Here is a 15,000-nt window from a genome sequence, read left to right on the forward strand (position 1 = left end):
CAGACACACCCAACTTCTGTGCTCATAAAATATATCTTCTGTCATATCAAATTTCAGTAGATTGGAAAGAATTTTCTGCTGAGATACTTCATTTCAGCATGTATTAAAAGAATACCGAGAGTGCTCTCCCCACCTATACAGCGACGGAACACTGCAGTCCCAGTTGCACTTTTAGCCCACCCGTCCAAAGAATCCTTTTGGGAGCCACTGCGCAAGCACACCGTGATGATCAGAACAAACCGTCTCTCATACAGTGATGAAAACCACCATCCGGCTATGGCCTACATTCTGTCCTCTGTGGTGGACACACAGACCTCAGACTCCAGGACACAAAATAAAGCCGACTTCAGCCCTGTATTTTAAGGCAAAGACAAAACGAGCTCCAACTGAAACAGAGGTGAGTACCTTCAGCTGCCACCAGTTACCAAGAGCTGTAGATGCTCACCATTATGCAGAGATTGGTTGTACTTCATGGGATAAATTTTAACACCAACATCGAGGCAGCGTGTTACCACCCCACCATAAAAAACAGCCACCACAGTTTGAAAAATCATATGCAGATTAAACAGCAATGCAATTGCCAATAGTTTGCACATAAACATCGTGTTCTCAGGACTAAAACTGTTAATTGTGTAAACACAGGTTAGATAATTATCTTCCATTTCTCTTTTTATTTTCCTTTTTTTAAATTTTTTTTTTTTTTTTTTTTTTAAGAACAGACAGGGCCTCACAGAACAAAGGAGCTTTACCAAATGTTAGACCTGGAATTACACAGACTTCAGTTACAAAAATTAAAACTGTAATCTGGTAAGGAAAGAACTCTTCCCCTGCTATGAATATATTTTTAAAAGCCTCATTAGGCAAAGCAGCAGCCTGACTCTCAGTCCAGAAGGGAGAAGAAAACAAAAAAAGCCATTTTAATACTGTACTGGAGAAAAAAAAAAAGAATTATTTTTAAAGAAAACAGAGACAGCCAAAGCAGACTGTATGGCAGCAACTGCTTCTAAGGAAGGAGAAAACAAGGGTATATATATGGCATAGTACCTAAACAGCCAGTAAAACTGCTTTAACTGCCAATGTTTTATCAATGGGATGTACTGGGAAAGAAATACATTCAAAGTAATAGTAGTTTTGAGTAAACATGCTACAGGAAACACAAAACAATCCGTCATGACTATACAGGTACAAACCAACAACAACAAAACTTATTTACAAACATTTATACCGCCGGGCATAAAGAGCAAGTTTAATACTCGTGAAATGTATCTGATTGCTAGATCTGGACTGTTCCAATCTTTAGTAATAACAGAGTAACATTTCTACACTGCAATAACCATATGGCTTCACTCAGGTCTACCCTGAAGTCTTTGCATTTAGCTGATCTGTATGATAAAACTGAAAAGCTCTACAGGTATTTTAACTTTCATTTGTGACATGGATGTGCATCCGCTACCTACCTGAGACCCCCTCCAGCACTCTACCCAACAAGCAGCCAGCAGCCTAGAGCTGACACTGTTACAATCTTATCCAGTCTGCTCGCAAAATGTTAATTTTGGATCAGGTGGATTCATCCTTCAAAGCATATATTTCATCATCTGCTACATTTTTAAGATAAAAAGAAAATGATATAAAATCAATTCTGTATGCAAAAAAACCCCTAAGCCCTAAGAAGTGATTAAAAATAGACTAAGGTGGGCATAATTAGTAACTAATAAAAAAGCTAAAAGTCATATTTATGGAACTCAACTCTTCACTCAGTCATACAGTTAACTGTCCTCAAAGACTAACAACCAGACCAATTCACAAGTATCCAAGTTGCTTAGATAATTAAAAGATTAAGATGTAAAGTCAAAAAATATATCTTATCCCTTCAAGATCAGGAAAGTAAAATAAAATGCTGGTTCTGTAACAGTGCAACAACTGCAGCATATTTTGCACGCAGCACATGATTTGCTACATTTAGTGGCACTTAAGTATTATGCGGTAAATACTGAAAGTAAGACAAGTTTCTGATCTGCATAAGCATAATCACATCATTATTACCAGAGTTGCTAAGCTACAGCATTCTGAATAATACCAATTTTAGCACTTCGATCACTAGCCTTAATACATGTCGATGTCCTGCTTTACATCTTGCTAAGAAAGCGATCACTGAAGCCAAGTATTTAATGAACTTGCCACTGGGCTTGGACCAGGTTCAATCTGACCAATCGTTCTCATCAAACTCTGAATCATCATCTGAATCACTGTATTCCACAGCAATGCGTCTTGAAAGGATGGTTGCCACATCATTTCCAACAGGCTCTCGCTTTGCTTCTTGCTCACGTTGCTCCTGAACCTTTTTCAGCTGAATTCCTGTAGAGACAACTACTCTCAGACAAAGTTTTCTGCACAAGAGATTTTAAACTTCATATTGTTATTGGTGAGTTTTTTGTATTCTAACATATACTCAGGAAGAAGGAGGGAAAAAAAAAAAGAAGAAACCATTGAGTTAGCCTCCCTGAGCAAGGAAGAGAAAAAGACAAAAAAGGCAGGTTGGAATATATTCTCAGAGGCTGAATACTTCCAGACTTCTAAAACTGCCGACAATGTTAAAACTAAATATTCAAGACTGCATAGGTCCTTTTGATCGGAAGATGAAAGTCTTCATATTTGTATTTGAAATACCATTACACCTACAGCTCCACGTAGTAAGCAAAGACAGGAACAGCCATTAGTCACTGGTTAAGTATCAGTGGGCTGAAGCCTGGTGTTGGATAACTCAGTTCTTCTGAACAGAAGCAAAAATCCATGTACATCTACTGGCTACTGTGCATAATGAACATGAGTACCATTTTCATTCGGTTATGTCCGCATAAACACCAGAACGTGTTTGACAAAGCTGTACATCTTTAGGCATTAGAAAAAGATCCAAAGTCAGGGTTGACAGATGTTAGCATAGGTGGGTGGTAGCTGAGGTTAACTAGGGTCTCGATGACATTCTGCCCAGCTGGGAACAGAAGCCATGAACTCAGATCACTGGAAAACACAGTGCTTTCATTGAAAAAAAAAAAAAAAAAAAAAAGAGAAATATCTAAAACTCAGCGTCCACTTACCCATTCGAATGGCAGCAAGAAGATCACTCCGTGCATCACTTACTGGTGGCTGCACAGGTTCATGACGTTTTGCCTCTGTAGCTGGAGCAGCGTGCATTGGGGAGGAAGAGAGGGATGAACCTGTAGCAGGAGGGCCTGGAGGAGGAGGAGGTGGGCCGGGAGGAGGAGGAGCAGTGACAACAAGCCCACTAGAAGGAGGAGGATGAGTAGCTGCATATGTAGAGCCAGTCACCAGTCCAGAATGGGAAGGTGGCACGGGAAGCTGAAGGGGACTAACAAATGCAGTTTGTGCTGAAGGAATCATAGGGGGAGGAGGAGGAGGGGGAGGACCTGTAGGATTGTAATAATCCACCATCTGAGCTGGAAGCATCCTATATAAAACAGAAGAAAAACATTTAATGCATTGAAAGTTAGGACTTACAGAATCATCACGCCTTAAACTGCTCTCATCCAACCTCAGCTAAGACACAAATCAAAAGGCATTTCAACCGCTGAGTTAAATATGCAAGCCATTATAAACATATGAATTGTCAAATATTGATAATACATTGACATTTAAGGCAGATGATGAAGTTAAAGGCAGTGTCCTTTCAGCACTCCACAAAGTGAGATTTTTATCTTAATACTCCTGCCTAGTTAAGTATAAAGCTTTATTTGTTACTAAACAACTACTCTGTGAGAATATTAAATACGATGCCTACGATGAAGAATGGACCAAGAAAGCCGCAGACTACACGTATCACTTCCATAGAAGACTGAGTGTTAGAACAAATATTAAGAGATAATAAAAGACATAGGCATGGAGGACAATGGAAAGTATGAATAGAAAGATTCACCCAAAGGTATATCATGCATCTCATGTGTTGCTTTTGTCAAGTTTATCAATTTAAATATTATTTAATTAAATTGATACATTTGATTGATACTTTAAGGAGGAGGAACAGGGAAGAGCTAATTTTTCTGTTAAAGTGTCATTAAAAGAATTCTGAAGCAGAAAAAATGGGAGTTAACGTAAGAGTTTTGAAGTAAAGAATTAGATATAGGAGACAGGAGTTGAAGGAAAGTTACTGATGACATTCAGTGATACATGTCAATGTATCAGAACTGCAATACACTGACAATGGTCATGTACCTGGGGACTAAGCACAAGTATTTCTGTTATAAACTGGAAATAACAGAGAAAATGCAGGTTGGAGCAGTCAATCACAGCATAACTGAGTCATCTACAGCATGATACAGTCATGAATTGGGCAAATGCTATCCCAAGATGCATCAAGTGAGGCTGAAGAACCTTGGCTTGCTCAGTTTAAAACAACACAGGCAAGAACAATTACAACTTTCCTGGGGTTACAAGTTGAAAGTTTAAGCTATTTAAGCAAAAGAACAAACAGGCACAGACTGGTTAGAAAACACATTTTCTTGCTATCAGAGAGCCAGTACTGTGGAGCAAGCCTTCCTTCAGAATTCAGGCCAAATATCTACATAGGAGTTCGATAAATTCGTATCTTGAATTATGGAGATGTCTGTGGCATTACAGAACTTGATTTTGTGTCCAAGGAGATCCCTTCCAATTCTGTCAAACTCCTTTAAAAAGTAATTTCAGGGATGCAACACATACTGCCATGTTTATCACCTTCGGCAATACTTATTCTGCACGCTTCCTAAAGTTTAAAATATTATTCAAATTATGCTGTAACTATTTTCAGCTTTAAAGGAAAATTATCCCCTTTTTAATATCATATTAGGAAACCGTAATATTTTACAAGCATATTGATTTCACCACATTCAATACACAGTTCGTTATTTCTGCTTTCACTGCTACTTAAAATTCAGTTCATACATAGAAATTATACCAATTTTTTTCTGTCCTCCCCAGGGAGATAACTAATGTATTTGGGGTTTCTTGTGTGTATGCATTGTATGTTATGATCATCATGAAAAACAGGCATCCCTCTAGTTTTGCCAAGAATCCACCGGAATAAATCAGGAGTTTTACCCATATTCTGCTGGTACCACAGGTACTGAGCTATGTTGGCCATCTGAAGGCTGGGGTGGAGGTGGAGGTGGTTGCTGAGGTCTGTTTAAAGTAGCATGTCGTACAGTGGTGGAAGGTGGTCTGTATTCATGCTCATGGCTTTGGGATGCTGCCATGTACTGTGGACCATCTCCTGTTCCATATGAAGGCATTGCTATCTGCTGATGGAGGGAATGATTCGGAGTAGCAGGATAAGAATAATCTGTAACATCAGATGCATGGGACCTAAAATTAAAGTAAATGGATGCAGAACAACAGATTATGTGAGTGTAACACGGTATTATCTAAATAGCTCACAAGAAAAGCTAAAGAGAACGCAATCAGAATTACTTTTCTTGCAACAGGACTCCCAGATTATCGAGCACCATTCCCTTGTAAGCCCACAGAAAGCACAAGAACAAATGCAACAAAACCCCATGGTTCAGCTTAACCCGCCTTGAAAATAAATTAGTCTGACAAGTCAGCATAAAAGGACTGAAATTGAATGTTTTCAATATTTCAGCATACTAGCTGCATGCAGAATGTCCTCCTATAATGCAGGCTTTTAAGAAGGCCAAAAAAATTCAGAGCTTTGTCCAGAGTTTAGACTTCTTTAGTAGCCAGAAGGAGGCATTTTTTTTGGTCAATGATTTTGACAGTCCTTTGTTTGAAATTGATAATACTTATCAGGCCTGCCTTAAGTTAACAATGGCAGCAGAAAAAGGAAAGCAATATTGCAAGCACTCGCAATTATGCGGAAAAATGTATTTTACCAAAGCAGAGAAAACCAATTTCGAAAGTTAGAAAATGCTTTTTATTTTGTTCATATAATTAATTTTGCTGGAAAGGCTTAGAGAAACTGGGAAATGTAAATATTAGTTGAGCAGAGAGTTCATAAAGATACAAAGTCTAGGATGCTCTGTCAAATAAGCCCAAGAGAGGGAGCAAAAGGATCTCTTCATCCCATAACTGCAAGCAGTTGTTTTAGTAATGAACAATCGTGCAGCCTGGCTTTTAGTGAACACAGTAAACTGATGCATTATCTGTAAGACTGGAAGCAAGGTAAGCAACAAAAAGCCAGGGCTTTGAGTAAAACAAAATGACAAACCCTTTGGGCATTTTGTCCTCTTTCATGCTTCCTGCCTGTTCCATTTTCTTTGCGTCACTCATGAACTCAATGCCCATTTTCCTTCTCTCCCACTCTTCTTTTCTTGTTCTTACTTTTCTCACATTAATTTGCTGGTTTCTGTTTGGATTCAGCTTGTGTTTCTCTCTCTAAAGTACAATAAGTATAACAAATACATTGTAAATTGCCACAGTCCAGAAACTTGGACATCAATGTTCAATGCCCAAGTCTTACAACTAGCAAACGAGAAGAAACATGAGCTTTTTTTTTTACTTTAGCATTAAAAAAGAACCACAGTATAGCCAAATACACTTCTTTATGACCTTATTTATAAAACTGCTCATGCAGTAGCTGACAGCATAAAAATGTCTCTGAAACCAGTACTTATTTCTGTATGCATGGGGTTTTTTTAATAGCTTAGACTACCCAAAGGCAAAAACCAGAAAGCCTTCTCTCCACCTCACTACCACTCAACAAAATTAACCCTTCATGCATGTAAAATGCAGATTTCAGGATTCGATCACTGATATTTGGTTCACTGAAATTTAAACTTCTCAGTACATTATAAAATTTGAAGGGATTATATTAAGTACAAGAAATCTGTCATACCACAACATCTATATCCAACATAATGATGCAGCCTACAATTTCTGCTAAAAAAAACATCCTACAGGTTGCAATTACTATGGATATCTGCAAACAGTCAAATACATGTTGACATTGCTGGGAGATAAAAACAAATTACTTCAATGTGATTATTTAAAACTTGGCAATCCTGGAAGCAAGGAGTTAAGGCTAGAGAAAGACTCAAAATGTGTGAAACGCAGAACTCATGATGAAAAACCCCACATCTTGCACTTGACAGCTGAACATCAATGCCATTCTATCAGATCAACCTATGGAAAGCATAGTCTTAATGAAACATTACAGACTGACAAAAAGGTGACAACATTTTGCATTAGAAACTGTAAAAAACCCCCAAACTGGTGATTAAAGGATTTTAGAAGGCATCTGAATAAATTATTGAAACAGTGGTAGCAATTTTCTTTCTATTTTTTGTGTCAATTACAAAATGATCACTCTTCACAAAGACCAAAACACTACATCTACAGAGTTATGAAAAGATTTTTTTTTTTTAATTAATAATTTAATTAATTTAATTAATCTCCAACTGGACAGCGGACTAAAGGTATCAGTCAGCACTTTTGCAGTGGTGGCTGCTTCCTCAGCCTAGCCATTCAACAATTTGAACACTCAATTGTCACACACTTTTTCCAGTAGATTCTATTTATTCCTAACATTACGACCAGCAATTAACCACAACAGAGAAAATAAAATATGTGGGAAAATCCTCTACTGAGACCGGCTTAATAAAAAAAAAATAAATCAGACTTCCGTGCACACCAGAAGGTAACTCCCACTGAGCTCAAAGGGAATCTCAGCCAACAAAGATGACTTCTGCTGTGTGTCTCTAAGCAGAGATTTCTGCTATTTCAAGCAATAATGTTGCATCTGGTTTTGTAGCTTGCTTTTTAGACAAATACAATGTCAATAAAGCTGAACTATTCCCCCATTAAAGCATTCTGTTAGAGGCAAAAGTATGCTTGACTGAGTACATCACAAAAATGTTTATTAAGCTATCAGCAGCATAATATATGACAAACTAGAGACGAATGAAGCGGTACTGACATTATCTAGTAGACGCAGACTGAAATGCTTTTGTAACTACAACTACTCCAGATCAAATATAAAGCATGCAGCAAACACTTATTTCACTACAGTGTATAACATTATGATGACAAAATGCTCATCTGAAGCTGAGGAAGAAAAAAATCATTACCAAATTCGTTATGTTTTAAAATAATTTTCAGAAGAACTTTAAAACATGCACTGTATGTTTTGTCTATTCTAACTATTCCCAACCTGTAAAAGCACCTAATTCTACTCAGTATTTCTGAACATAGAACTGTGGTATAACAAACAGCTTTGCTGTAAACAGACCTAGTATCTGGGGACAGTGATCCCTCGGAAGATGCTCCATGGTACACACTTTGAGACAACCTGTTGTCAGGTCTAAGCTCTTTGTCATACGCCATCATATTCCACTCCTGGCGTCTGTTCCTGGCTTTTCTAACCTTTTTCACCTCACGGGTGGTGCCATCTATACGCTTTTGCTCCTAATGTTCAAACAAAAGAAATAAAGCATGCAAAGAGAGAAAAAAAAAGGAAAGGAAAAAAGCTGGTTAAAACGCAGTTAGAGTGCATGAAAATAAGACCAGATTTACAGATGAAGCCAAGCCTTCATAAAATTTCTCTGCACTGAAAATGAAAATATCTCATCTCCTTATGCTCTGAAGCTCATTAGTAGTAAGACTGCTGCTTTGCCCTTCTGCAGGAAGATGCTAGTATGATACCGACCTACTGTTTTTCCCAATACAGAAATGTGACTGATTTTAAAAGCCAGAAAGTTTAACTTCTTATGACATCATATGTCATTTATTTAGACTGTCCTGAAGCACTTGTAATTTCCTTCTCCTGCAAATCAATCTTATGAGAATATGTTAAATGTGCTCAAGGTTATTTTGGTTATTCATTAGGGTCACAGTCACCTGAAGCCTTGGGGAAGTATGGAAAAAATTAGAAACACTTTCCTATTTCATAGTCTACATGAATTATTTTTTGGGTTTTTTTGTTCTTTTAACTTCCTCTCCCTTCTGTTTTAACTTCCTCTCCCTTCCTAGTTTTGATTAACTACCAAAATTCCTCCTAGTTTTTCCTCATTGTTGTTTCCCATTATCTTATATAAAAATGAATGACACTAATCCTCTCTGCAATGTGTCAGTAATATATTACAGCTTGATAGCTTCATGACAAATCAGTGTGTTTAGTTTTTCAAAATCTTTCTGTAGAATTTCAGGCTCAATCAACGTCAGTGTTTATCTATCAGTAACATCTCCTAATAGCGGGACTCGATGCTTTCACACCTCTGAAATGTTGTCCTCGCCTACTTCTGACTACTTACTATGAATAGAAAAACCTTACTGGTGCTTCAGTAGAAAAATAAATGTGTTTGCTCAACCCAAACCGAAAATGGTATTTATGTGCTACTCCTTTTCTGAACATTTATGAGGGCATTGGATTTTTTTTTAATCAGCTTTAGAGCCCCTATCTTAGAATACTAATTCATAAATAGGTTAATCATGTTTTATTTATTAATAAGTTGGTATTAGGATTTTGGCTGCTAGAAAAATAGTTTCTCAGGAAAGAATTACGTTAATATTCCGAGAACGCAGTCATATTCAATTGTACTTAGAGAAGAGATCAGTAAAATGCTGATACGCAAGCATTTTGTTGTAGAATCTCTACCTTCAAAGTAAGGGATAATAGTTGGAAAGCCAGTCTCACCAAAAAGAAAAAAAGCACACCACAAACACAGGTATTTTACTCCACTGTTAAATAGTACTGAGTTAATAATTCTGAAATAATGCATTTGGCATCATACAACTAACAAAAATCCATCAAATGGCTTGTTTGCCCTTGTTTTGGATCACTTGCTTGTTCATGCATGTCCACATGCGGGACTTCCTGATCTGCATCTGCTAACATGAAGAACGACAGAGAAAAGTCTTTTTGAAGTTCAGCACCCAAATGTTCCAACAACACTTGCTCGTTCCTGGCCTGTGCAGTGAGCAGATTTTTGATCTGATGCATGTTAAGTAAAGATTGTCACCTTCCTTCTTAACTACTTCCTATAAAAGCTTTTTCCTTCCCAAACTTTTTAGAATCACGCCCTTTATCCAGGTTATGCAAGGCTTTACCTTCTATTTGATACCACTTCTTCACATCAAAATTTCCCAATACACTAATTGAAGCAGAAGGGAAACAGATTCAGTCATGCTTTATTTTAAATATATACATTTTTGCTAATTACCATCATTGAATATATGCTTTTTTAAAGGCTTGACATCTGTCTTTTTCATTTGATTGCTCCAAAATTTAATTTGTTTTAATTTCTGACTTTCATTCTGGTTCATTTATTAGGATTTTGTTACTCAGCCATGTTAGATTTGAGAAGAAAGTACAAGTAAGCCTTTTGGTTAACTGAAAATACACTTTAGCCTTCTCTTCTCACAGAATAGTAGGTCCATCCTCTAAGGATCACAACTATGTATTTCTTGGAAGTTTCTAGATGAAGTAAATAGCCACCTTTTGACCAATGTATGATGCTGCTCAGAAGACAACAATGTTGATACAGCTCCTGTACAATCAGGAGTGCTTACGTGACTGCTTACATATAATCACCTATTTAAAAGTTTGGTTTTAAAGAGATGACTGGTTTTTATGAAAAAGGTTGCTACATATGCATGTATAAATAAACAACATAAAATAAACACAAAGCTTAGTTTGTTTTTATTGAATCAGATTTCAGTTGGATAGGTTGTTCCAGACCAGAATCTCTAAGTGTGCTAAATATGCTGGAACCCTTCTTACTCGAACAGTATTAAACCCTACTGGTAGTGATTTTTTTTTATTAAATATTACATAAATACATCTCCACAACATTCAATTTCTTCCAAAACAGTGGGGCAGGCCAATTACTAGCAGCTGACAAAACTAAATATACCTCTAACTACATACACCTCTAATAGAGTAGTTTTAAGTTCTTCCAATAATACTTTCATTACCTTGACAAACAATGGTGATAGCTCTAGTTTTAGTACCTAGGGCAATGACAGAGTTCTAGGGGAGCTGAAGCCTTTCAAAATAACTACATTTAGAAATATCTTAGGAAAGTTAAGCAAACTTAAGAAGAGTTACTTCCTTTAACCAAGTGTAATAGAAGCCGTGGCAGACAAGTGGATGCTGGAGGTTAAGCCAGAAAACAGGTACGTCATTCAGCTGTTGGCAGGAAGCGATTTCAGCAAACTTAAACATATTAGAGTCCTCAAACAGGGTTATGTTACTTTTAAGTTTGATATTTGCATCAAGAGTTAGCAAATGATATTTCAAGCATCTTAATAAAGAATTAGAGCTAGTAACAGAAAGTAGCTTCAGCAAGTATTTGCAATACTTTCAAAAAACTGGAAGCATGAGCCTGGAGTATTTTCTTGACTTCACAAATTTACAAGATCCTATCACTCACATGTCATTAAGAATAGTTTTTGAAATGCAAGCCCTCCTAATGTAAAGATTTCTACTTATTTAAAGAACTAATTATTCCTCAGAAAACATGGGGAACAATAAAAAGTAAAGTAGAACAAATTTCCTTTGGTTAACCAATAATTAACAACTAGTCCACTATGGTCATTCAATTAAGGATATTACTGATATACGCACAAGTCAAAACTAATTGCATTGAACTCTTAAGACACTGATCTACTGAGAGTTTGACAGAAAAAAACCCCAAACAACCAGAGACTACATCACAGATTAAAATTACAGTTTTCTTCAGAGAAAAAGTTCACCCAAAAGAGCCAAATCAGAGAAAACCTGTGTTAGATTTCTTCAGTTAACCTGAACACAGAAACAGTAAGTATGATATTTGAAGTTCGGCAGGAAAATGAAACTCCTCACAAACCTTCTGCTGCAACAGCTCAAGCATCAAGGCAAACTACCAAAATAATATTGGAAAACTGATTTCTCTGGTGCAAGGAGTACTCACAGGCTTCACTGACCACCTGAAAAACTGAGGTTAAAAACCAGCTATATTTGGTCAGTTGAGTAGGAGTGCATTTGGACGTCTCATTTATAATTTGCCAAATAATACACATCTGTTTCACCTGCACAGTTTTTGATATTTTGTGCTTCTCTAGAGTATAAATTGTGTAAGGAATTCTCACTTAGTAGATTCAAAATACAACTTCAGCCACAAAATTGTTAATAGAGGCTCTGGATTCATCCCTAGTCACTGGTGTCATAAGGACAAGAACAAAAGAAAATGACAGTCTGTTAAGCAACCTGTGGAACGAACGGTGCCTGTGAGACATCTCACCCAAACTCTCCAGGTCTCTAAAGATTCCAGACGATAAAAAGCTCATTTACACACCAGCTTCTGGAAACCATATTTCTTCCTGTCACCAAGTGACACATAATCATGCAAACTCAAATCTATACTGCTTTCTTCTCAGTTGGTCTGTTATATATTTAACCAAATCAAATAGCACTTCAGGTAGAATTTATCAGGGGGTATTTCTGTGATGTATAGCTATAATCCAACATGATTGGAGTATATAGACTGTAATAAGACAATTAAAATCTACAAAAATACACCATGGATAGAAATAAGTGAAAAGTGTTGCCTAAAATACAGTCTAAAAGCAAGTTTATACATAAAGCGGTTTTGTAAAAATCTCTCTAAATCTATCAAAAATTTCCAAGCAATATTGTTGTTATATTTTTAAAAAGCGTTTGTATTTTTTTCTTTTTAATATTAAATCAGAATGAAAAAATTAGCAGTTGATAGTTTCTTTTTATCCTTCTCTCTAGTGAAAAGATCTAAATTTGAAGGGAAAATGGTGGGAGGAAAAAACCCTGAAGGGTACAATTATCCCTATATGTTTTTCATAAAGAAATATTGAATGAAATTTAAAAAAAATAGAGAATGAAAGCTGCTTTAACTATTTCCAGTCTTTTAATCAGCTCTGTGACTTACCACACTAAGAATACAATAGGATTATAACCTTGCATATACATTTGTATACGATTACAGAAATAACCAAATGAATATTTTCCAATACTTAGCTTTAGACAGTAACTACTACTGAAAATATTTACTCAGCTTTTTAAACTCTACTTAATATTTCCATACTGAGATACCTGTCAAAACAGAAAACATTTTTGGCTTATACCAGGAAGACCCAAATTATTTCTTCCAAAACTTTTAAAATCATGAATTCACAAAATATTTTAGTTAAAACAAGTCTTCATGTTTTGTCTAAAAATATTGCGTTCAGAAAGTTTTGTCTAGCAACAGGAACAAGGAATTAATAAAATTTTATAAAAGCAGAACAGTAAAGCTTCCCAGTCATGCCCTACAAATTTATTTCTAAGCAGGTAACATATATATTTGCATATACATACACATGATGTATATACCCAAATACATGTTAGCAGGTATATTCATGTATTGGACATTATGTATATACACATGTATAATACATGTATATATGCTCATATATTATGATACCTGCTTATATATACACATATAGATATGCTAATATGTATGATATATATGTGTATGTTTGTGTGTACATGTACTGAAAACTAAGTAGCTTCCTTCTATTTCCTCTGAGCAGTCTGTGCATCCTGTTTGGACTTTTATTTTAAATCCCTTATCTCTCACTGAACCCATCTAAAAGGGCATCTTCTGCCAGATAAGATAGGCAGTCATTGCTTAAAACTTTCCTCCTTAACTTTTTTTTTTTCGGTATAATCTGCAAAAATCTTAAAGCCCTCAGATTTGATAAAAACATTGACCGCAAAGAAGCTGCAGAAGTAGCAACTAATTTCTTCATTCAAAACTAAAATCCATTAAGAAAATCTTGATTGCATCAGAATACACATCTTGGATCAAACTGCTGAAGGTATTCCAGAAGGACTGAAGACACTTTTCTATGAAAAAGCCTTTTTTGTTGGTTTTAAACTTAAAGGAAAAAAAGAATATTACTCCTAAAATTAATCTTCTCTTGTTGCTGAACTGCAGGATAATTTTGTGTATTATCACCTTACTAACTTCTAACAGGTGTAGAAAAAGTAAAGAGTTACTATCAAGGAATTAAAAAAACAACAAAATATTTATTTCTGGATAAGTTATGTTTTGCTACAGGAGTTGATACTGCTGGATAAAGAACTATGAAAATAAAGGAAACCATAATTCAAATTCCCCTGCCCCCTGCCAAAATCACAGTGTCTTTTTCCAAAGAACAACAGGGCCATTTTGCTGAGGACTAATAAGCAGATACTGGCAAAGGATTAAAGAAAGTATCTTGGAAGATAACTACAGTACTCCTAAAATTCAGTTTGCCAGCTTCTTAAAATAAACAGTATGAGCTATAAAAACTGAACCAACTGAATCTACAGCCACATATAAGAAATAGTGTTTCCATGCACACAAACTAAGTATGGCCTAGCAATTTTTATGCCTGAACAACTGTGCACAAAACTGCAATACATACGTTTGCTATTATGTTTCTGCTTTTACCTTTTGTCTCCTCTTTTCTTTTCGCTTATCTTCAGTATCTTGTAACATTTTTTCTTTCCAAAGATCAAAAAAATAGGAAGGATCAGTATAGAACTTCAATCCATCTTTCTTATCATCCCTGGAAATACAGTAGAAGAAAAGCTAAGAAAATATGAATTAGTATTTTTCAAACCAACAAAACTCACCTTCGACGATCATCCAATCCTCATCTATTTTTGCATTATAGAACGACAGCATGCCAAGTGCATTACATGCCACTCTTGGTAGTTACAGCTTATGATCAGCTTGATTCCTGCCAAGAATTCCAGGGGAAAGGTGTGGAATCCACAGCCTTTTGGGAGGCATACTCCCAGGCTATGCCTCATCAGAGCTCAGCAGGAGCTGACTAGGGTCCGGCATCGCTCAGCTCACAGGAACGGAATTCACTGGTGCTGCAAGATCAGTGCCAAGACAGGATGCACAGGGGACACAGGAGCATAAGAATAGAACTCAACTGTCTCAAAAGAACTGGAAAAGGAGTATTTGGCTCAATCCAGATGGGTCTTAAGATCTGAACTGAGGAACA

General features: G+C 36.3%; 1 protein-coding gene across 1 annotated transcript in view; it reads right to left on the reverse strand.

The window, feature by feature from the left end:
- Positions 1-896: 896 nt before the first annotated feature.
- Positions 897-15,000, reverse strand: part of WASF3 (WASP family member 3) — a 74,540-nt gene continuing 60,436 nt past the window's right edge. The window contains exons 6-10 of the mRNA XM_049823323.1: positions 14,436-14,553; positions 8,237-8,412; positions 5,092-5,355; positions 3,096-3,466; positions 897-2,355 (exon numbers count right to left, since the gene is read on the reverse strand). Of these exons, the coding sequence (XP_049679280.1) occupies positions 2,198-2,355; positions 3,096-3,466; positions 5,092-5,355; positions 8,237-8,412; positions 14,436-14,553 (1,087 nt within the window). The 3' untranslated portion in view covers positions 897-2,197. The remainder of the gene's footprint in view (positions 2,356-3,095; positions 3,467-5,091; positions 5,356-8,236; positions 8,413-14,435; positions 14,554-15,000) is intronic.

Source organism: Accipiter gentilis, chromosome 19 (genome assembly GCF_929443795.1).
Source record: "Accipiter gentilis chromosome 19, bAccGen1.1, whole genome shotgun sequence".
NCBI classification, from domain to species: Eukaryota; Metazoa; Chordata; class Aves; order Accipitriformes; family Accipitridae; genus Astur; species Astur gentilis.